The following is a 21,745-nucleotide window of genomic DNA, read 5'->3' as shown; positions in this document are numbered from 1 at the left end:
TCATGTTGGTTTCCCACACACAACTAGTGGCATATGGCATGATCCTATTCCAGCCCGCTTCGCCAGGTCTACATATCTAAAGATGGAATTAGATGAGATTGCCCTTGCATAACTACCATACAGGGTAGAATGAACAGTATGTCATGGTTTAGACACAGGATAAATAATCCTAACAATGAGCATTGCTCATTGCCTCATACATAATGTGCGCTATTGATTCCCACGATTAAATAGAGCAAAGAAAAGCTGGATCGAGAGAATTGCTGCCGCATGGGGGCACGCTGTGGCTTGACTTACGCCCTGCGCAATGATTGGGCCACTGGTAGCTACACAGACACTGTATGTCCGGACGAGCAGCGGAGTGTGTGTATCTCCTGGAAAGGCTTCCAGAAATAGCGACGAAAGAGGCAGACAAATCAAGGACTGCCCTTTTATTATAAATACGCCGTCCACTGTTGAAGTACTCAAATTGCCAAACAACCCTCTCATTACATTCTATCTCCTCAAATCAACACTAACTTTCATCTTGCCTATGTCTCACGTCGTCGCAGTTGCTGGTGGTTCGGGTGGACTGGGCCGAGCTCTCGTCGATGCACTCAAGAAGAGCACATACAAGTCCATTATTCTGGCTCGTCAGGTATTCCTTCAATCCGATTTCAACATTGAACCGTTACTGACCCATGCAAGGTCAATCCGTCGCTGGAGAACGCCATTGGTGTCCCTGTGCTGCAGGCTGATTACTCCGATCAAGATTCTCTTGTCCAACTCCTCGAAAGTCACAAGATCGACACTGTCATTTCCTGTATCTCAAACTACGACAACAGTCAATCCACTGAGATTAATCTCATCGAAGCGGCGGAGCGAGCCAGCGTCACGCATCGCTACATCCCAAGCATTTGGTCGGGGTTTGACTATACTACTGGGTACGAAACTCATAGCAATTTTTGCATACCATCTTGTAACTAGAGAACACAGGCAAGGAAAAGAGAGCCCTTTTGCAGCGTCGAGACTCGCTCTTCTCGACGCCTTGAACCAAACGAGACTAGAGTGGACAGCTATCTTCCCTGGGATATTCCTCGACTTCTACACGTTGTCAGTTCCGTCGTACACGAAGAAATCTGCGCTAGCACTTGGTACGTCATGTTTGGGGTACAAAGTGGGTGTTCAGGCTGGCCGGATACCTAGAGACTCCAGGCCTTACACCTCTAAGCCTGGCATTTTCGGACATTACGAGCTGGCTAGAACACCTAATTCACCCATTTCCCTGATTTCTTAACATTACACTGACTTAGTACCCCTACCTTTAGACATCGAGGGTAACGCCGCCGCCATTCCAGGTGATGGAACCTACCCAGTCTACTTCACCCACACAGCCGACCTCGCCACATACACGACCGCTCTACTAGGACTTGACCACTGGGGGAAGAAGTATTTCGTTTATGCCGACAAGATGACATGGAACGAGATCATCGCAGTCGCCGAAGCGGCAAAAGGTGTCAAGTTCAACGTAGCATACGACTCTGTCGAGATGTTGAAACGTGGAGAGATAACCGAGCTTCCTGGTCATAAGGCTGTATACGAGCAATTCTTTGGCAGCGAGGAGGCAAAGAGCCTTTTCCAAAAGGTCATGGCTGGAGTAGCAGTCTACATGGCAGAAGGCCAGATGGTGTATGAAGGGCCATTGCTCAATGAGATTTTCCCCAGCATTACGCCATTGACTGTCAGAGAAGCATTGGTGGGCAACGGTATAGTTTAATTAGCTTCTCAAAACCGGGGCTCCTACACTGATCTGCAAGTGTATTCAAGTAATGACTTGGGCAAATTGACTTGGTGGTGCAACATGATATTGATCTATGATTTGCCTTACTAAGGACCTTCATGTAAAGTGAAAGATGAAAGGTTTCATACTATAGTCGTCAAGGCGCGTATAGTCATTGCCTACGTTGGTGGGTATCCTATTCTGTCCTCTGTATGTAACTTGATAATGCTGACGTTGCTCTAGAACTTGTTGAGGGATCGTCCGATCACATGGTCTTGTAGACTAAGTCATGTACTATAATAGCATAATTTCGAGCTGTCTATAATATTATAGAAAATGGTTATCTAGCAATCTTGATAAAAACTACTGTAGACAGATTACGCAGCTCGCTAAGGGGTCAGATTATCTGTAGAGAGATCTCCGTAAATAGCTAGGTGAATTGGAGCTTTGGAAGAAGTCTTGCACTAGTATTTACTATTAAATTAATCCACCTCCTCTACTAAGCCACCACACAGGCAATTCACTGCTAAAAAGACAAGACACGGTTGTACACGTATAAGATTTGCCTGATATTGTCAATTTAAAGGTCCTTAAGTAGATACTGTAGGTAGTTGAGCAGGTGCTTTATCACTAAGTACTACGCGAGAGCAGAACATTATCTTATCCTTCACCATTACCTAATCTTATGATAGAGGTCATTTACTATAGCTATATAATATAACAAAGACCTTTACTATACCTTCGTATCTTTGATAGTATAGAGACAGCTTATGCTATTGTAGATAGGCAAGCTCCTATACTATTATGGCTGCAATGCCTCGTTTCTATGCTATCAAAGATGTCTTCCGTGTTTAGGGGGTACACAGTCCTTTGCATACGATACAGCCTGACATGGAGGATCGTCGGAAGACCAGGGGTAGCCTGGTCTGCCCTGTAAGGTGTGTAGCACGTCCAATCATCCAGTTGTAGACTATCACTGATTTTACCATAGGTAGGTGTAACCAGCCGGCTTTCAGTTTGAGTACCTAAAAAAGCCTTCTCCCAGTTCGTAAGCATCTTACCATTGAATGTACACACTGCTTTTCTTCGCTAAGTCCGAGAGCTTTTGGCAGAAGTATGCTAAATCCAAATTAGCGTCACATTGTCGAGCTGCATGAGAAGGCTGAGTACTCAAAGGCGCGAGGACAGCAGATGCTACAGAAGGTTTCGCTGCTACCATTGAGGCGTTGATGAATGTGGCTCACATGCTTGTTTCAGCGTTACTACGTATTGATCCTAATATATGCGAGGTAAGGCGTTCCGTTAGTTCGAACTCTAGTGAGCTAACCTAGGGTAGAGGCCAAAATTTGCGTGCTGCAGGCTTTCATAACCGTCGGACATGGAGTGCAAAGTGAACACGCGCAATCTTTGTCAGTCAAAGATTGCTTTGCAACAACACGGATATGTAATACAGAGAATTTCGGAAAATTTCCCATAGCACTATCAAACGGCATGTCTTCCTCGTTGCTTCAGGGGTTTGGCGATGAAAATTGTTCGTGACTCGATAGCATACGATATATTGATGTGACCTAAACAATGCGCCGCTTCGGCAAAGGATTGCTTTTTCCATGCTGCTCCACCCTCCCTACATTCGGATGTGCTTGAATACGTCCACCCCTGCAGTTCATACGCCGAAAATCAAATCTGAATTCGCCTTTCACGCACTCTTTAAACCATCAATTCAAGAATCCCTGCTTTCATGTGAGCCGGCCTAGATCACTACTACTAATTATCGGAGTACCCAGTGTGGTAGTAAAGAAGAGGAAAGTAATAACAGCGACGAGACGTGGAATGCATGTTTTTGGATAGGTAGCCTTGTAAGTGATAATAAGTGTCGTATGTCTAGATGTTCTATGGGGACGACGCTGAAGCGGACTCCCGTCACACTTAGATTGGGGTAATTTAAGGGTAACTCGAGTAATAAAGGAAATAAGTGGCTTTGTGAGTGCTGCGATGGGTGGCCTTTGAGAGACAGAGGAGGGGCCACTGCTCGGCTACCTATTGAGGATGTTGCCATAGGTAGCGATTATACTTGGCACTGATAGGGTGATAAACTTGACTTGAGCATTCTAACCTGTTCTACGCACAGAGTGGGTGGAGGTCTCTATACAGACAGCTCATATGCCAAGACACTAGTGCTCACCTGTTGTTTCCTAATTAGGTTAGACCCATTGTGCGAGGATTCCACATCCGACAATTATCCGACTATGCAGTTACACTCGATCATGGCCATGAACGATCTTGACATAAAAGGTACAGATTGCTAAGATAGACTGCCAACAAAAACGTCTCTCCAATACTTAAACAGATGTATTCGCAAGAAGCTAGATTTACAAATGACTCTTTGGAAAAGACCAGCCCAAAGACCACTCGCTAATCATGGTGATCATGCCCATCCTTCTTATCTTCATCGGTCCATCCCTTATAACCGGGCGGTACGTTCTTTGTTCCACAGTACAATGTGCCGTTGTTCATGATGCAACCTAGACAAAGTCAATGCAATGAAGAGGGTCGCGGAAGATTGATTAATGTAGCTACCAGGAACCGGTGCGGCGAGAACAGAAGAAGCGGAAATAAACAGGGCGAGAAGGGTGGCAATGATTCTAGACCGCGCCATGAAGTCGTAATGGAGTGATCGAGTGTGGAGTGGGCTTTTGACAAATCGAGTGTGCTAGCAAGAGTGGACAATATAAGGGAGGATGTGTTGCATGTTGTTGGGCATAGGTTAAGGTCTATAAGTAGGGCTGGTGAGGAGCTAGAAGTAGTCATCCGTTGAATAGATGACTCGCTGAAGCACAACGGGCATCGGTCATCGGGCTATGATTGGTAGAATATGGAGAACTTTACGATACATAACAGCTTGAAATGGAACACACGACTGTGCCGCTTGTTATGCCTTTCCTAAATCGGTGGTGTATATGCACTAATGAAGGAAACCAGCACTCCGGCGGCGTGATTGAATTTTCGGCCCTAGAGGATGTAGTTTCTCCGGGGGCCGACTTGTGGCACGGCAGAGTACTCCTTTGAACCCTGCGTTGCACGACTGTAGAACTTTTGACTACGCCCACCTGTACCAAGGAACCATAGCTACTGAGGAGTCACCAAAACTTGTGCAACAACGTGCTTCTTCACCTCCAGCTACATGCAAGGGACATCTGTATAAAAGAAGAAGAACTCTACCTATCATAGTCAGAAGAGCATCAAAAAGTTGTATAAACATCAATAAAGGTAGTAGAGCTTCCACGATGAAGAATGTCTATCCCTTAACGCACATGCAGATACTAATTTAGCATGATCTTGCCTCCCTCGCCAGTTATGGATCCTCGATACAGGTGAATCTAGTCTATGGTTGATCTCTGTAGCATTAAATCTAGTTTCATAGGACATGGGCAAGGTTGACTGACCGAAATGAGCGAGGAAGAAGGGGAAGAAGTGGACAGCACGGACCCCTGCACGTGAACACGTCAAGCCGCGCCTTGAACGTACCTGCCGTTGCCACTCTCGCCTTTCACTTTGAGACGTCATATATGCTTTCTAATTTCCGCTCTTTTAAAGAAGATGTCTGGTGCACGCCACACGTTCTTTCGGCCACGAACAGCCCATTCCACTTGACGTTCGTGTCGAGTTGCGTCATCGACCGACGCCACCCTTGACATTCGTTCCGCGCGCTCGTTCAACTGCACCATGCGCCAACGATGCCGCAATTGAAGGCAGCGACTGTAACAAACCAAGTCATACGAAAACGCAAACGAAAAATCCGCGAGGATGAACCGTTACCGAACGAGGCGCATGAGGGCGAGATGCATCAGGGCGACACGCAACCGGGCGGAGTGGTAGTAGAAACTACGACGACGACCGTTCCCACGAAGACGCACGATGGCGGAAAGAAGCCCCGAAGAACACCGAAGAAGGATGGGACGGGAAAGCCTGCGTTGAATCGCGCCGGTTCGTCGACGATTGTGGAGACAACAATGCCATGGCCAGAGCATTTTACCAAGCTTGGTCAGGTGCATCGCGCGCTGAACCTCGTCTACACCTTCTGCTGCACACGGAAGCACTTCGCGACAACTCTGGATAACCTTAAAAGTACCGTTGAGGCCAACATTGAGCGCGGTCTGGTGGTCGAGGATGTGGCGCAAATAACGGCATTGATTCCGAAGGCCATCACCTTCGCATACGTTGACGAAGCGATGCTGCAGGTCAACTTGATGGGCGAAGAAGAGAAGGGCAAGGGCAAAAGGGCTAGAGAATTCTTCGTTCCGAATCCGGAGTTGGATAAGCACGACCACAAGGAGGTGTTGCTGTTTGAGTTTATTGATGGTGAATTAAAGCGACAGGTGCAGCACGCGAAGACCGGCGAGCCTACTAGGGCATTTCAACGCTTGAGGAACGAAGACTTGAAGATGCCAGTTTTCAGCCAAAAACAGATGATGAGACTCATCGAGAAACGGAATATTAAGTTCACCTCGGCGGTCAACGCTTTTCTCAATCAATGCGCCGAAGAAGGACGTGACGCAGTGACTCACCTGCAACAGATCTCATTGGCTTACATCCCAATGCCCTCAGAGAGCAGGGCAGGCACACCAGAACCGGAGAGGTCTTCGTTGCCACGCACAATACCTGCGGCGCGTAAAGCCATCCCAGAAATCATCGAAGAGATTAAAACGCTAGATTGGTATACTGGGCAGATCGTCCCGGACGGACATCGAGTTTTTGATCCTCAACCACCCATACACGGCGAACTGAACTTTCAGATGTCGCAGAGCCTTGTCAATGCCCTTTACAATACGCGAAACATCGAGCAGCTGTATGCGCACCAAGCCGAAGCGATCAACAACCTCTACGAAGGACATAACGTGATCGTGTCAACGTCAACGAGTTCCGGAAAGTCCCTAATATACCAAATTCCAGTTTTGCACCAGCTAGAACAAGACATCAATACTCGAGCAATGTACATATTTCCCACCAAAGCGTTAGCCCAAGACCAAAGACGCAGCCTGAAAGAGATGCTGCGCTTTGTGGACGGCCTGCAAGACCTGGTAGTCGAGACCTTCGACGGCGACACTCCCATGCCGGATCGCAACTACATTCGGGACGAGGCTCGCATCATCTTCACGAACCCGGACATGCTCCACATAACCATTCTGCCCCAAGAAGAAGCCTGGCGATCTTTTTTGCAAAACCTAAAGTTTGTCGTTGTAGACGAGCTCCATGTGTACAATGGCCTATTCGGTGCACATGTTGCACTGATCATGAGGAGGCTTCGAAGAATATGCGCTGCAGTCGGAAACCGACACGTGAGATTCATCTCCTGCTCGGCCACTGTAGCCAATCCGGAAGCACATATGAAAACGATCTTCGGCGTCGAAAAGGTTAGATTGACTGACTTCGATGGTTCGCCTTCTGGTAGGAAAGAGTTCTTGTGCTGGAACACACCTTTCAGAGACCCTGGTGATCCTACATCTGGACGTGGTAACACCATGGCGGAGTCGGCAAAACTTTTCTGCCAACTTATACTGCGAGGCGTCCGAGTCATTGCGTTTTGTCGTATCAGGAAGCAATGCGAAGTGCTCCAAGCAGCAATAAAGACAGAGTTGCAAGAGCTGGAGCGACCAGAGGTCGTAGGGAGGGTCATGTCGTACCGAGGTGGCTATACGCCTCAAGATCGACGTCAAATAGAGCGCGAGATGTTCGATGGAAAGCTGGTCGGAATCGTCGCGACGAGTGCTTTGGAACTCGGTGTGGACATCGGCTCGCTGGACGCTGTCATAACAGTTGGCTTCCCGTACACCATCGCAAACCTCCGCCAGCAGAGCGGTCGCGCTGGTCGACGAAACAAAGACTCTCTTTCAGTATTAATTGGGGACTGCTTTCCGACGGATCAGTTTTACATGTCAAATCCTGATGAGATCTTCACGAAGCCGAATTGCGAGCTACAAGTCGACTTGGAAAACATCCTCGTTCTTGAAGGCCACATCCAGTGCGCGGCCTACGAGATGCCCATCAATACGGAAGCCGATCAAGTGTATTTTGGTCCACTGCTCCCAAAAATTGCGCGAGAACGTATGCGCGAGGATGCTGACGGCTTCTTCCATTGCAATTCCCGCTTCCTCCCGCAGCCCTCTCGTCACGTGGCCATTCGCGACACAGAAGACACACACTTTGCCATCATCGACACAACGTATGGCAAGAACACCGTCCTTGAAGAGCTGGAAGCCTCACGCGCTTTCTTCACTATTTACGAAGGCGGCATCTTCCTTCACCAGGGAAACACTTACCTCATCAAAGAATTTAGCCAAGAGCGCATGATCGCAAAGGTAGAATTTGTGAAAGTAGACTGGACTACCCAGCAACGAGATTTCACGGACATCGACCCCGTGGAAACCCACGCCATCCGGCGCATCCCAAATTCCCTGTCCCGGGCGTTCTACGGCCCTATCAAGATCAAGCAGGTTGTTTTTGGGTTTTTCAAAGTTGACAGGAAAAGACGCATTCTAGACGCTGTCGAAGTTGATAATCCGCCCATCATATTGTACAGCAAGGGTATGTGGCTCGATGTGCCGAAGGTCGCGCTGGAGATCTTGAACGACAGACGGTTGAATGTAGCAGCTGCGATTCATGCTGCTGAACACGCCATCCTCTCCCTGATGCCTAATTTTGTCATCAGCATGCCGGGTGATGTGCGCACCGAATGTAAAGTCGCCATAAAGGAGTTTGCCAAGAAGGAAACGCAGCGGAAGCGACCTGCGCGCCTTACCTTCTACGATGCGAAGGGTGGCGCCTCGGGGTCTGGCATATCAACCAAAGCGTTTGAATTCATAGACACACTTTTGGAACAGGCTTGCAAAAGGGTGGAGGCCTGTCACTGTTTGGAAGGATGTCTGGAATGCTGCTGCGACGAGGCGTGTAAGCAGGCGAACCAGGTTATGAGCAAGGCTGGCGCGTTGGTGGTTATTATGTGTCTGCTTGGAAGGGAGAAAGAGATCGACATCGACGCATTGCCCTATGGAGATGAAGAACTTTCTCCCGCGGGGATCGAAACAATCGTCCCTGCTGACGAGGTGCGCATGGTGCGTGGCAGGTTCGTAGACGGTATCTTCATCAAGAACGAGCCTGAGGAAGATGATCAATTCTCTCAAAGTATCAGTATGTTTGGAGGCGACAGGACATTCATAGGGGTGCATCGGTAGCCTTCAATTGCGCTTACGGTACATGATTAGGCTATACGACTTATCAATGGCATGTATGTTGGAGTCCGAGTTGTGCCAATCACTTTTCCAAATATACTCGGCCGTAGTGTTACCTTCCCGAGAGCTTCGATCTTGGCTGACAGGTCAGGTTGTTCGCATGTCCCGTGCAATTTCCAGGAAAGCGGGATTACTCAGCAAAGCCTTTACGTGAGAGCCGATATCGAAATTAAACAGAGGTCCCGCCCAGATAATACTGCATACAGAAAATTTTAGGCGTGATGGATGCGGCCTCCACGCCAAAAATAGGATTGCAAGGTTTCAACCGAGCAAATGCTACCCCGGTCCACCACAACGTGGAGTAACTGTCAGCACAGCTGGGGTCGGTAAAGGCAAATCTTGGACACTTGTACTGCTTGGATATTGGCGTTAGCTAAAACGGATTGTAAGCTTACTTTTTTCCAAGACGCGAAGGTGCAGTGTTGGAGATAGGTGAGGCACAGGTTTACCTACCTTTAGCGTTTGGGCAATGGTATTCAGTAAGTTAAATTAAACATCATAATTGAGGCGTGATGGAAGGCTTGCTTTGACTATGTCATTCGACCGATGCACCCATCAACGAGACGTTAACGGGAATATGAACGAACAGGTCAAAGATCTCTACATGCAATTCTCTGCGAAAAGAACTCGGTAGCAACGGCTGTTGGGCCAGTTTAGTGCCGGGGGTGGTCGAGCCCTAGGGCATACGAGCAGCCACATTGCCTACGCAAGGTTAGCGTCGCCGAGCTATGCAGTCCCTGTGGAATGATCTTCTCGTATTGATCCTCGACGCACGCGGTGTCAATAAACCAGGATGAAGAAGACTTCTGCTACTGTCATAATCCTACGCTGACGTCTCGATGCTTTCTTGAACCGTAAAATAAATAGCCAGTGTCTCCGTAATAGAACTCGCTATCCATCGTGGCGGCACCTTTCTTGCAGCCAATCGTTCGCTACTGAAGTGACCTGATACATCTGATTTCTAGTCCCAGTAATATTCATTTCCCAAAACATCATGACGAAATTCAGCTTCCTCGCGACCTGCCTCGCAGGCGCATCGGCTGTCGTGCTACCACGAGCCGATATCCCCACGGGTGCACCAGCCCTCCCTCTCTCGGCTTTCAACACTATGCCCCACCAGATGCTCACTCCAGAGGAACTGGTGACCCTCGTCGATAACGGGACACAGCACGGTCCTGGAGGTGACTTCCAGAGTATTCAGGCGACATGCAGCAGCCCACGTACACGACCAGAATGGCACAGCACCTCCGACGCCTTCAAACAGAAGTTCGTCGACGCAATAAAGTGCTTGTTCACCTCCCCGAGCAAAGGAAATTATCCCGGGTCTCGCAACCGCTACGAAGATTTCGTCCAAGTGCACCAGACAGTCGCTCTTAACGTGCACAGTCATGACAACCAGTTCAACGCGAAGTTCGTCGTCTGGCATCGCGCGTACTTATGGGCTTTCGAGGAATCGCTCCGTGGAGAATGCGGGTACACCGAGAGCCTCCCCTGGTTCGACGAGACGAAGTACCCTGGGCACTTCTCGCAGTCCACCATTTTCAGCAGCAAGTGGTTCGGCGCTATTAATTTGAATGGCGCATGTGTTGCGGACGGCCAATTCGCTAATCTCGCTCTGAATATCGGACCTGGCTCAGGCAATCAGTACCATTGCCTCACGCGGAACGGCGACGCTTCCGTCACAGGTCTCTGCACCTCCGCCAACGTAGAGACATGCCAAGTCGCAAACGACTACCAAGTCTTCGCAAGCTGCGAAGAATCCGGTATCCACGCTTACGGCCATATCGGCACTGGTGGCGAAATGGCTGATTTCTTTGCCAGTCCTAACGATCCGGTCTTCTGGCTGCACCATGGCATGGTCGATCGCCACTTTAGGATTTGGCAAAATGATGACAGTAATCGAGTTAATTATGTTAATGGACCGGGACCGGATGGGAAGGCGTTGACGATGGATACAATGATTTATTTGAATGGTTTGAAGCCGGATTTAAGGATCAGGGATATCATGAATACGTTGGGTGGGTTCTTGTGTTATAGGTATGATTACTAGGGGTAGGGAGGATGTAGAATTTTGAATATCGAGAAGAGACTATTTTCAGATATGGGCTTGATTCAGTGACAATAATTAATGGATCTACAATGTGAATAAACATGACTTTGCATGTCCAATAGATTAGCATAGTCGTGCAGGGCGTAGTGATTGCTCAATCGCGCAGGTGGCTAGTCAGATATCGGTTGCTATTGATCCTTGCCACTCCAAGAAGACTGGCAACCTTGCCAACAATTTTGGTGAATACAAGTTTACCAGCGATCATACGTCACACGGTACAGGCAGTAGATAATGGACAAGTCCAATCAAAAGACGATTTATCAGTGAGCAGGACAGAGGAGATTATCTGCACCTGGGTAGGTAGTTCACTCCTATTCCTTACATCTAGAATTGGCAGTAAGTCGTATCTCTGAATGGTGCCTACCTAGGTAGCATTGATTGCGGAGGCAGACATACCTGATAAGTTGCTTGGATGGCAGGTCAATCTGCTATGAGGACTCTAATTGCCTGGTAATCACGCTTGCGATCAACAGCAATACCCACCACTGTTTGATCTTGTGGAGTTGTGCTCCTTCCCTTCGCGAGTCGGTGTGCAAGAGCGCGATATTATTGAAGTTAGGGGACTCCTTTAGCACGCAAATTAGGCTGTGACGACCAATTTAGGGAAACCTCTTATAGTATCCCGGTTATGTTGTTAAAAGTGGGATTGCTTCTAGAGGCAGCCTGCAGTATGTAAAGTCACTCGAAATGGATGCCGCTATTGAATATCTTTACGTCTCACCAGCATACGACACTGAGCACATTGGAAGAAACACCTCGAGAGTTCTACTACAAAGTCTCAAGAACCTGGTCACATCATGACCGCCAGAGAAAGGATTGCAAGAGACTCGCATGGGCTTTTTCCAAGGACCCGCATCGACTGTGTATCTGTTCTTCCATCTACCAAGAAGCCATCCACAGCTCGAAGTCCAGGGCAAGACGCCACTGGCATGATTTGAAGACTACTTTATCATACACCTGAACCCGCCGTTGACAAAGCATCGCTCGTGATCGCGGATAAATACTGCTGTCGCTTAGCATTGGAGGCAGCACATACTCTGGGTGCTGTACCTTTCTTAGACGCGGCAGAGGCCATCAAAATCAAATCACGTTCAGAAACTCCTGCTCGGAAGTGCGGGTCTACTAGTACTTCTCCGCTTCATGAGGACCTTCGTAGCTAGTGCTATATGGAGGATCGATGAAGCAATTAAGGCAGTCATCGACCACATCAACGAACCATCATGGCTCGTCCATGGCAGAGAATACAGGAGTGCAGCTCACGGCAACATCGACATCATCACGCAGGTTTGTCTCTCTGGTGGCCTTTCTACGATGGCCGATCGGCTATCTGCCTTTCTGGATCTACAACAAGAAGATGGAATTTGGGATAGCACGACGGATCGCAAGCACAAGCACAAGCATATGCAGTGGTTTCATGGTGCTCCTAGGTGCATCATCTCCATTCTCGCCACAAATAATTGTTTTCCGGTGTATGCTCTGGTCAGAAGAGCACAGACCGCCATCGACAAGGGTCGACGACTCATATTTGAGAAAGGCATCATCGAGAAAGAACCGTGTTTGTGCCACGATGTTACGGGGAATGCTTTGGACTTGAACACAGACGCGAGAGACTATCTTCTAAACTTTGCGACGCCGGAGGCAATTGCAGAGAATCAAAGGAACGCATCATCTGATCCAGCGGGGCTTTAGTATGGGGGAGGCGGGAAGAACTTGGGTTTGAGCTATACTTGATGGCGGACGGAAGGATTTGCCCTCTATACATATGTTTAAACTGCGTGCACTTCTATGATGAAGAATGGAAGGTTCTGACTGGTCCTGCGGTGAAGTGCGCGCCTGGGATGCCGCTGAAGACTTCGAGACACAGCTCGAAGAAACCGGCGCAAGATCTACCGCATACGTAAGTCTAGGTTCTTCAGCCAGGAACGGCTGAAGACGGACATTCATCAATTGACGTGCTGTCTGATCGCATATATTTGTTACAATGAGAAGTTCCTGATGCTTCCCAATCAAAAGTGCACAAGAGATACTAATCAAGAGGGGCGAATCAAACCAATAAGAACGGTGTGCATGTATGCAAGGTGGACGCTTCCAGATACTACCGCTCGGGCGAACATCCGACGGTGATAATGGATCGTTATGGAAGAACTCTCCATTCCATGCAGATGTCATATCGGGGAGATGCACCCATTCAGAAAGATTAGTATGATCCACTTTCAGCTACCGCAAATAACAGCCTATAGGTAACTTCAAGCTTTAAATTCTAGCGTATTGAGAGATCTCGAACCTTTAGTATGCCTGATTACGAGCACGTCCACACTAGAACATCATTGCCGCAATGCGGTCAACACAAAGGATTAAAATTGTGGCGTCAGCACCGAGCGTACAGGAATTGGTTCAGATCACGGTGGTTCGAGCCTCAGTCCTTATAGATCAAAGATTGTTTTTCTAGCTTTACATTGGAGAAATTGGTCAAAACATCGCTTATCCGGTATTACGGTGGAGAAGTTGTGCGTTGCAGCAACATATTCGGCCGCATCCGCTCCAATGGGAAAAAACCCTGTTGAAACGTCTCACACGAGCCACAGGGACCATTGTTGATTGTCATAGCAATTCAAGTCCAAGGCCGTTTTGATGAGGCAGTGAGCCAGTACCAATGTCGGTGGACAGTAGGGGTTCTCTTATAGTCGATTGCAAATGTTTTTCCTCCCTTTCTTATAGCTCTAGGCATAATATTGTTTGACTTAAGTCAGTTTCTATGACATGTCCTTCCATAATAAGCTACATAACTTTAGTACACCACCTAGTTTAACAGCTTTATACCCTAATTTAAAGTCTACCATCGCCAAGTTTAGCTATTCACCAAGAATTGGTCAATCATAGAGTTAACAATCCAATAAAATCAATCCAAGTTTGACCTAGAGCCATATGAAGGTGGGGGAAGAACTATTAGAAAGCACCAATATCAAAGATTTCCTAAAAGGGTAAATGCGCCCAGGTAGTGAAGCGTGTCAAAGGAAACTAAAGGTGAGACTTCAATCGTGAATGCAACCTAGATAATTAATACTCCAGTTGCCTCAATCATTGCCAATATCTGCACCAAGTGTACACAACACCAAGCACCTATCTTCTAATATTCAAAGTATCAGCAGGATGAACCCAAAGTCATCCCATGGGGGTTCAGAGTGTATGTCACGATGCGAGGCCCATAGTCAACCAGCCGCCATTTTCAAGAAGGCATCGACTCATAGTGAGCATATCATGTTTCAGCCAGCCTTTGTCTATGAGAATGGCATAGGGGTATCAGGTAAACATCCTAGAGTTTGCTTTACGCGTGTTATAGGTATATATGTCAGCAAGATTTCGCTTTTGACTTGAGACTCCATCGGAATCCTTATCTTAGAGCCAACCAAATACTTTCATACCATAAAGTTCTCACCCAATTTGTAGCCCCTCGCTCGTCCCAGCCGATTTCGGACATTGTACTTCTACAACGCTGCCGGAAGGGCAAATCAAAGCGCGTTTCAAAGAAAGCGCAATGCAGAAAGACATCAAGTGAGTAACGTGCGAATGCTCAATAGAATATTAAAACACGCAGCTTCCCCGCAACCATTTCATGTTCGCTGACTCGGACTACGTCATCGACTGAGCGGTGATGAATACCTTCCGGTCAAGCTTGTACATAATATTACGCGGTCAGAGACGATCTGAACTCGGTAAGGAAAGCATAGAAGATGAACTCCCAAGACTCGATTACCGGGGAGCATCTCCTGGTCTAGTGCTTGCGCGTCGTTGTCGTAAAGCTCAAGCATTGATTTGCACGGCAGCGTCTGCGATAATGGGAACGCAGTGAGAGGTAGAAGAATTGATGAGGATTTGATTCAAACTAAAGTACGAGCGCATTATATTACAAAGCGAATTGTTCCTTGCATCGCAGAGAAGGATCGATTGCATTGAGAATATGTAATCGTATGCTATGTATAATTAACCGTTGATAGAATATGCACATACGACCATAGGACACTGAGAACTAGGCTTCCCGTCCGCTCAGCCATATATAAGCAGTGTACCGGCGGATTAGTAGTTGCGTGGGTGACCAGCAGCGAATACCCGCTGTTGTATGTTTTAGCTCTTTTTTTCCCCTCCAAATGTTTCCCATTGCACCGAGGCGTCGTGTGGGTGAATGTGGGCCCCAAGCGCGTTAGCGAGGGAGTGCTGTTTCAACAAGGTTTGAAGAGGGTCCTCGTACAGGATGCTAGTTCAATGTTTTTCTGCTACTGTACGTACTGTGTATACAGTGTCCGAATTAGGACGCCGATCTCCCATGCAGACCCCAAATTGCAATCTGTCAAACAGTGAAAGTCTCTTCCAATGTTTTGCAGCTGCACTTACCATCCACTACTGTTAGGGGTGTCTTTCGTCATCCTCGTACGAGCCGTCTTCGTACCCATCGTACGGCGATGTCGGGCACCGCTCCTCAACTTTCCCAAATCCGAGGTACGCTATCACTAAACATAGACCCAAGTTACGGTCCTACCTTGTCTTGTACAAAGACCGGGGTGAGTGCAGCAACGTATCGCCCGCATCGCCCGCATCCATGGATTTCAGCCAACCTTCGAATGTTTACCTACTTGGGTATAGGGTCTGCGGGGGAGTAAGATCTAGTACCAAAGGATGTCGCAAGTCTGCGCATGACATCCCAATGCCCCGCAGGCTGCCAACGTGCGGCATTAGGAGTCGGTTGCGAAGAGGCTGGGATAAGCGTCCTGCGTGAGATCTAACATAAAGCCGAGCGAAATGCCCGGACAGCCAATTTTTTGATCTGGAACAACGCCCACTCCGCAATCTTCCCCAAAGCCACATCGCAGACACAATGAGCCAAACAAGCACTCTCACCACGACCAAAACGGCTGCTCCACTAACCTTATCGACTAATGTTGCCCAAAAGCTCGACTTGTCTAGGTTTGAGAAACATGCTAAGCTGACCCGCGAGCAATGCGGACATATTCGCCATTTCCACAACATCGCGTCTCTTCCACCCGGAGAATGGGCACACATGGGTAGCCAAGAGCCCGGTCAAGAATGGGACACCGCGTATCGGTACCAGATTGCCACGATGGCGTATGCGGCTGGCGCAGCACATTATCACCGGCTACCAGCCATGCGCGGCATGTTCAAGGAGCTGCTGGTGAAGTTAATCGGCAAAATGTTGAGGAGAGAAGTTTGGGGATATTGGTACCTCACCAGCCAGTCAGGAATTCGATTGAACCCGGATCTCAAAGAGCTGAGGAAGCCGTGGGCGGACCCAGTATGCAAGGAGAACATCATGTACTCGGGCCATCTACTATTGATGATCTCCTTGTATACGATGCTCTTCGCAGACGACCGTTTTGACAAGGACGATAGCATCGTCTTTGACTGGAATCCCATGTTCTGGGGCATGGGCCCGGAAAAGTTCAGCTACACGAGAAGATCGCTGCAGCAGGCTATTGTCAATGAGATGGAGCGCGAGAAGTGGATTGGAGTGTGCTGCGAGCCGAATCTCGTGTTCATCGTGTGTAACCAGTTTCCACTGCTTGCTATGCGGTACAATGACGTTACGGATGGAACGAAGGTGTTCGACGAAGTGCTGCCGAAGTATCAAGCGGCGTGGACCAAGAAGAACGGTTTTGTGGGCGATAATGGCTTGTTCAGGCTGTTTTATGCCACAGGGCAGGACCGGACCATCGACTCAAACAATATTGCACACACGGTCTGGGCCATGGCATTCATGTCCTGGAACCATGAGTTTGTCAAGTCGTTATACCCACAGACTGGACACGGATATCTTCAACGAAAGGGGGACCGGCTTAACCTCAACTCGCAGACTCTTGCTAACAAGATCCGCGAATTAAATCAGACGGAGGGTGCCGATCCTGAGTCACCCGCAACAGTAGAACGTGCTAAAGCGCTCGTCGCAGGCAAACCCCCGTCGACCTTGCCGTATATGTCGCCCACATTCGGCTACATAGCGCAGTGGCTCTCTGAGGTAGAGAATGGTGATGATTTGGCTGCACTCTTGCGCCATGCAGATGCGTATCTGCGGCCAAGGTGGGAAAAGGGCGGGCTTTACTACGAGCGCAATGAACAGGGATGGGATACCGATGGAAACTTCACCTACGGAGAGGCGTATACAGGGAACGCGGGCATTGGCTACGCACGACTAAATGTCAAAGAGGGACAGAGGAAGATGTGGGAAAAGCCTTGGTCGAAAGCAGATGTGGAAAGAAGACCCTGGGTCGACGGAGTGGCTCTTGAAAGCGGAATTGACTGCCTGAGAGGCGTGTGGGATGAGGATGAGCGCGCTATGGTTGTGAGCCTAAGGGCATGGGATGGAGAAAAGCGGATCGTAAACATTCTTATGAGGGGTCTCCCTAGTGCGACTTGGGGAGCGTACATTGACGGAGAGCTTGTACGCATGGTGGAGGTGTCACCGAAAGACGACACCGTGACATTAAATGTAGAGGTGAGCGGAGAGCCTGTCGATGTGGTGCTCGCTGAGGTAGGCAAGCATCAGCAATAGGTGGCTCCCTACTTTGGCTCGCCTTCATACTCTATGTTCGACGAAATTCCTCTGACGTCACGAGGTGATCAACTCATCCAATTCATGCATGCTAACTGTTCAACTGCTGTCAAGCGTCGACATATTACCGTACGAATGATACATCAATGCTCAATGCAACAAGGTCAGCCACACCCTCTGCATCAGAGGATACATCAAGAATATCTGGATCCACAGCAGATATCAAAATGTTCTACACGTGTCTGCAATTAGTTTTATGTCTAAAGCGAAACGCTCGCTTCCACATCCAAAAGACCACCCCCTATCGAAAATGATACATACATACCCATTGAACCCTACGCACACGCCCCATTCTACAGCATACTTCACAACTACCCGTCCTCCATAAGAGTCTGGCTTGCCAAGTTCTAAGCAGGTCGATTCTACTTCTTCTCAATGCTGCAATACTTCATAGTTACTGACAACGAGCCCAACTGTCCAACGGGTTCTGTATTCGATCGATGTTACAACTATGCGGTATAGAATGTTGGCCTCCAAGACCATTGAGCACGCTCCGTAGCGTAGGAAGTGTGCGTTATGAGGGACATCAGCGGTTGGGCATGCGGGACAACGTCTAGTGTAACTTTGGCAGGGAATGCGTTGTCGCAAAAGACGCTTTCTCCTCTTTGATAGTGCGCAGACCGTTGCTCACAATTCGAAATTCGCATCAAGGTGTCCAGCATTGTCTATCCTAAAACTATAATGTCGAAATCCAATCACAGCATCAAACATAAGGCACTCAGCAAAGCGAACAAGAGTACACCGTTGCACTTATATGCATATCAAAGCTACAGTTACTCGCGCCTCGGTCAGCGCTCACCCAACGACTTTCTAAACCTGTTCTTCCTGCGCGCTAACCTGCTCGTAACTCCCCCCACCCCTTGTATACCTCATCTTCGGCACCTCATACAACCTTGTATAATCAACCCTATCCCCCGCCAACCTCGCGAACCCACTTTCCTTCTTCTTAAATACCGGGGCGCCATCGCACCAAAAGTCCTTACAATTCGTGATAATACCTCTTGACCAGGGATTCCCTCCCACACGCCTGCGCTGATCCGCCTGCGAACCCTGTAGCGCCGTGGCCCAGAAAGAGTCGATTCCCAAAAGACGCTTCCATTGGTCCCAGATGGAGTGTGGTTGGTGGCGGGGTCGCGGTGCATCGTCTGTGTCCTGGCCGGAGCCGAAGCCGGGAGCAGGCGCGTTGCCGCCTGCGACGTCTTGCGAGGTGTCACCGGTGGTGACAAAAGAGTTCAGTGCGTCGGCGGCGGTGTTGCTGTGGAGATGACCGCGCATGCTTTCGTAGGTGGTGAGGTTGCGGGCAACTTGGAGGAGTTGGACGCAGAGGAGCATTGTCACCCAGGTTAGCTGAAATGCGGCCCATATGCTCAGGACGATGGTGAAGGGATCTTTGTGAAGTATTCTGCAGAGGTCGTCGGACAGGACATTGCAGGTGACGTCTTTTGGTGATTCGAGGCGTTCATTTTCCAGATCTGACTCGCTGTCAGCAGTACTTCTCAATCAGGATTATGGACTCACAAGCAAGGACCAAGCGGATCCAGGCAAGCACGCCTAGTTCCATAGAAAGCACGTAGAACACGAAATGACGGTGATTGTTGTTCGCAACGCAGTTGTTGACCCACGGACAATGGCTGCAAACGTTAGCTGTTATCCATATCATCGCAACCACTTACTGGTCCGTCTTTGCCACACAACGTTCGCATCGCTTGCAATGCTTGCTCCGAAGTGGCTTCCGCACCATACAGTTGACACAGAAATGATTTTCGTCGAATCTCCGTAGTTCCATAAGCTCATCAATGACTGCCTTAGACGCGCTCCTGCTCGCTGACTTTGGCACAAAACCGGGGTCTGAAGACATGGTGAAGAAGTAGAAATATGTTGTCGATGCGTAAAATGCTGCGAATAACACATTAAGGAAGAAATTTGTTCGGAACGTCCCTGCTGCCGTGAGTCTGGGTTGTTTTGGTCGTTCGTAAAGTTACTCACAAGGCAAAACGGTCGTTACCCAACGTGCACCGACCCAGAACAACGTACCGGCGAAAATACCGGCTAAGAAGGGCTGCGCATGCTGTTAGAAGACTGCCACAAGCGAAACTATATATACTTGCGGTATGTTGTATGTTCCGCATGTTGGCAGGAGCCCAACTCAGAAGTTTCTGCGCTGCCCACTGCATGCCGTATGCGATGCCAAACGCCAATGGAAGCCCAACATAGACCGGGTATTGGCTGATCAAATACAATGCAATCGGAATGATTAGAAAAGGCCAGAAGAACATAAATCTAGAAATGAACCATCGTGTGTCTTTGATCCTGGGTATCGGGAACTCCTTGGAAGTCCCGTCCTTGTTGTAGCCTGCTTGCGATAGGGCTGCATGCCATTGTCGGACTGTGTTCATCTCCTCAGCGGTGACGGCTGGCGTCTTCCCGTCATTGTTTTTCGCGAATCGGTCTGCGCCATACTCGAGGAGCTTCTGGATGGAGCCTTGTGAGCCTTTGACCAGCGCCCAATGCAGAGCTGTGAAGCCCTGGTCGTCTGTCGCATAGACATTTGCGCCCCATCGCAGGAAAAGGTCCACACACGAAGGGTATCCTTTGTATGCCGCCCACATGAGCGCCGTATGCGCTTGCGCATCTGGTATATCGACCGGGATATCTTGGTGTAGCAGGAGGACGAGTTGGTAGACGTTGCCATCGAGGGTAGCGGAGTGCAGGAGATTGAAGCCTTGATCGTCGGTAAGCAGCGGGTCTGCACCGTGCTCGAGGAGGAGGTTGACGATGTAGTAGTGGCACCGCTTCGCAGCCCACAGCACCGGCGTCGCAACAGCGTCTCCGCCTTTTGCGTTGATGTTCGCGCCGCTTTGTGTTAGGAAATGGCATAAGGCGTAATGATTGTTGATTGCAGCCCACTATATCCGTTAGCCTGTTTTTTGCGCATGCGTTGGAGGATGCGCACATGAAGCGGCGTAATGCCCTGTTCGTCCTTGTACGTTGCATCGTACTTGCCGCTATCAAATAGCTTCTGTATCGCCGATATCTCCCCCAACCGTGCCAGCTGCATGATATCCTCCTCAAGCGGCACATTCGCCTTCTTGTCTCCCATCTCTTCGAGCTCGTGTTCGCCAGTGGGCTGACCGTTGTTCTCTGGGCTCCCTGAAGCCATGATTGCGGAACTGCGGAGGTGAGGTGTGGCGTTTTTCGGGTGATGTTTGGTCGGTATTCTTCACCAAAAGTCGCGCATGCTGGGGCGAGAACGCTGGAGGTAGGACGACGCTTGCAGGATTGAAGTCAGTGAAAGGGCTTGAATCTGAACAGGCTTCGGGGAAAGCGGCATGCTCAATCTTCGAAATAAGCAGCAAGTGCACCCCTGCATGCGCATGGGTGATTGCGTGGCGGTGCGGCGCTAGTCTACACAGTACCGTTGTGCCGGTCGCAGATCGCTGGCCAAGCACAACGGCGAGGGGGGCCGATTATATGTTGACTTGGGTACGGAGCACTTGAAGTCGGACTGCCTACTGCTTCCGATGATGGCAAATACTCCTGCACCTGGCGCACCTGCCCTTCTGACCCTGCCCCTCGAACTCCGCCTAATCATCTACGACCACCTCACCGCACCAGCCATTTCACACAAAGACACCGACTATGGGTCCCGCAGCCGGCGCTGGTACGAGGACGTCTATTCTGATATCCTCCCAGAATCGAAACGTGTCTTCTTCACTCTTCACGCCTCTTGTTCCACACTACACGAAGAGATGAAAGAGCCCATTGAACAAGTCCGCGCTGTCTTAGCCAAGCAAATGCACTACTGTGAGTGGGGCGACAGTAACTGGCTAGGTTGATTTTTTGCAGTACAATCGCGTATGATGATTCTAGAGTTTCAGGGATTAAAAGGAAGTGGGATTACGTGGGTCGAGCTGGAACGAGAGCGAGGAATTTCCGCTGGACCTGATGTCACGGAGGGATGGAAGGAGCTT

At 49.1% G+C, this 21,745-nt stretch overlaps 4 protein-coding genes across 4 annotated transcripts; 3 read left to right on the top strand and 1 right to left on the bottom strand.

The window, feature by feature from the left end:
- Positions 1-532: 532 nt before the first annotated feature.
- Positions 533-1,756, top strand: N0V89_000607 (uncharacterized protein; the record flags this gene model as incomplete). The annotated part of the gene is made up of 4 exons (XM_056209428.1): positions 533-637; positions 688-905; positions 976-1,133; positions 1,308-1,756. The coding sequence occupies 4 exons, from the start codon at positions 533-535 to the stop codon at positions 1,754-1,756; spliced, it is 930 nt and encodes a 309-aa protein (XP_056076250.1).
- An 8,283-nt stretch (positions 1,757-10,039) lies between these two features.
- On the top strand, positions 10,040-11,095 carry N0V89_000606 (uncharacterized protein; the record flags this gene model as incomplete). The annotated part of the gene is made up of 1 exon (XM_056209427.1): positions 10,040-11,095. The coding sequence occupies one exon, from the start codon at positions 10,040-10,042 to the stop codon at positions 11,093-11,095; it is 1,056 nt and encodes a 351-aa protein (XP_056076249.1).
- A 5,113-nt stretch (positions 11,096-16,208) lies between these two features.
- N0V89_000605 (uncharacterized protein) lies at positions 16,209-17,714 on the top strand (the record flags this gene model as incomplete). Its single annotated transcript, XM_056209426.1, has 2 exons — positions 16,209-16,212; positions 16,234-17,714. The coding sequence occupies 2 exons, from the start codon at positions 16,209-16,211 to the stop codon at positions 17,712-17,714; spliced, it is 1,485 nt and encodes a 494-aa protein (XP_056076248.1).
- Positions 17,715-18,584: 870 nt separating this feature from the next.
- AKR1 (palmitoyltransferase akr1) lies at positions 18,585-20,934 on the bottom strand (the record flags this gene model as incomplete). Its single annotated transcript, XM_056209425.1, has 6 exons — positions 18,585-19,246; positions 19,293-19,405; positions 19,448-19,712; positions 19,761-19,833; positions 19,883-20,680; positions 20,728-20,934. 6 exons carry the CDS (start codon positions 20,932-20,934, stop codon positions 18,585-18,587), a joined length of 2,118 nt encoding a protein of 705 aa, XP_056076247.1.
- Between the last annotated feature and the right edge of the window lie 811 nt (positions 20,935-21,745).

Source organism: Didymosphaeria variabile, assembly GCF_027946475.1.
Source record: "Didymosphaeria variabile strain IMI 356815 chromosome Unknown scaffold_1, whole genome shotgun sequence".
Lineage (NCBI taxonomy): Eukaryota > Fungi > Ascomycota > Dothideomycetes > Pleosporales > Didymosphaeriaceae > Didymosphaeria > Didymosphaeria variabile.
The sequence above is the reverse complement of the archived record's forward strand: the minus strand, read 5'-3'. Positions and strand labels throughout refer to the sequence as shown.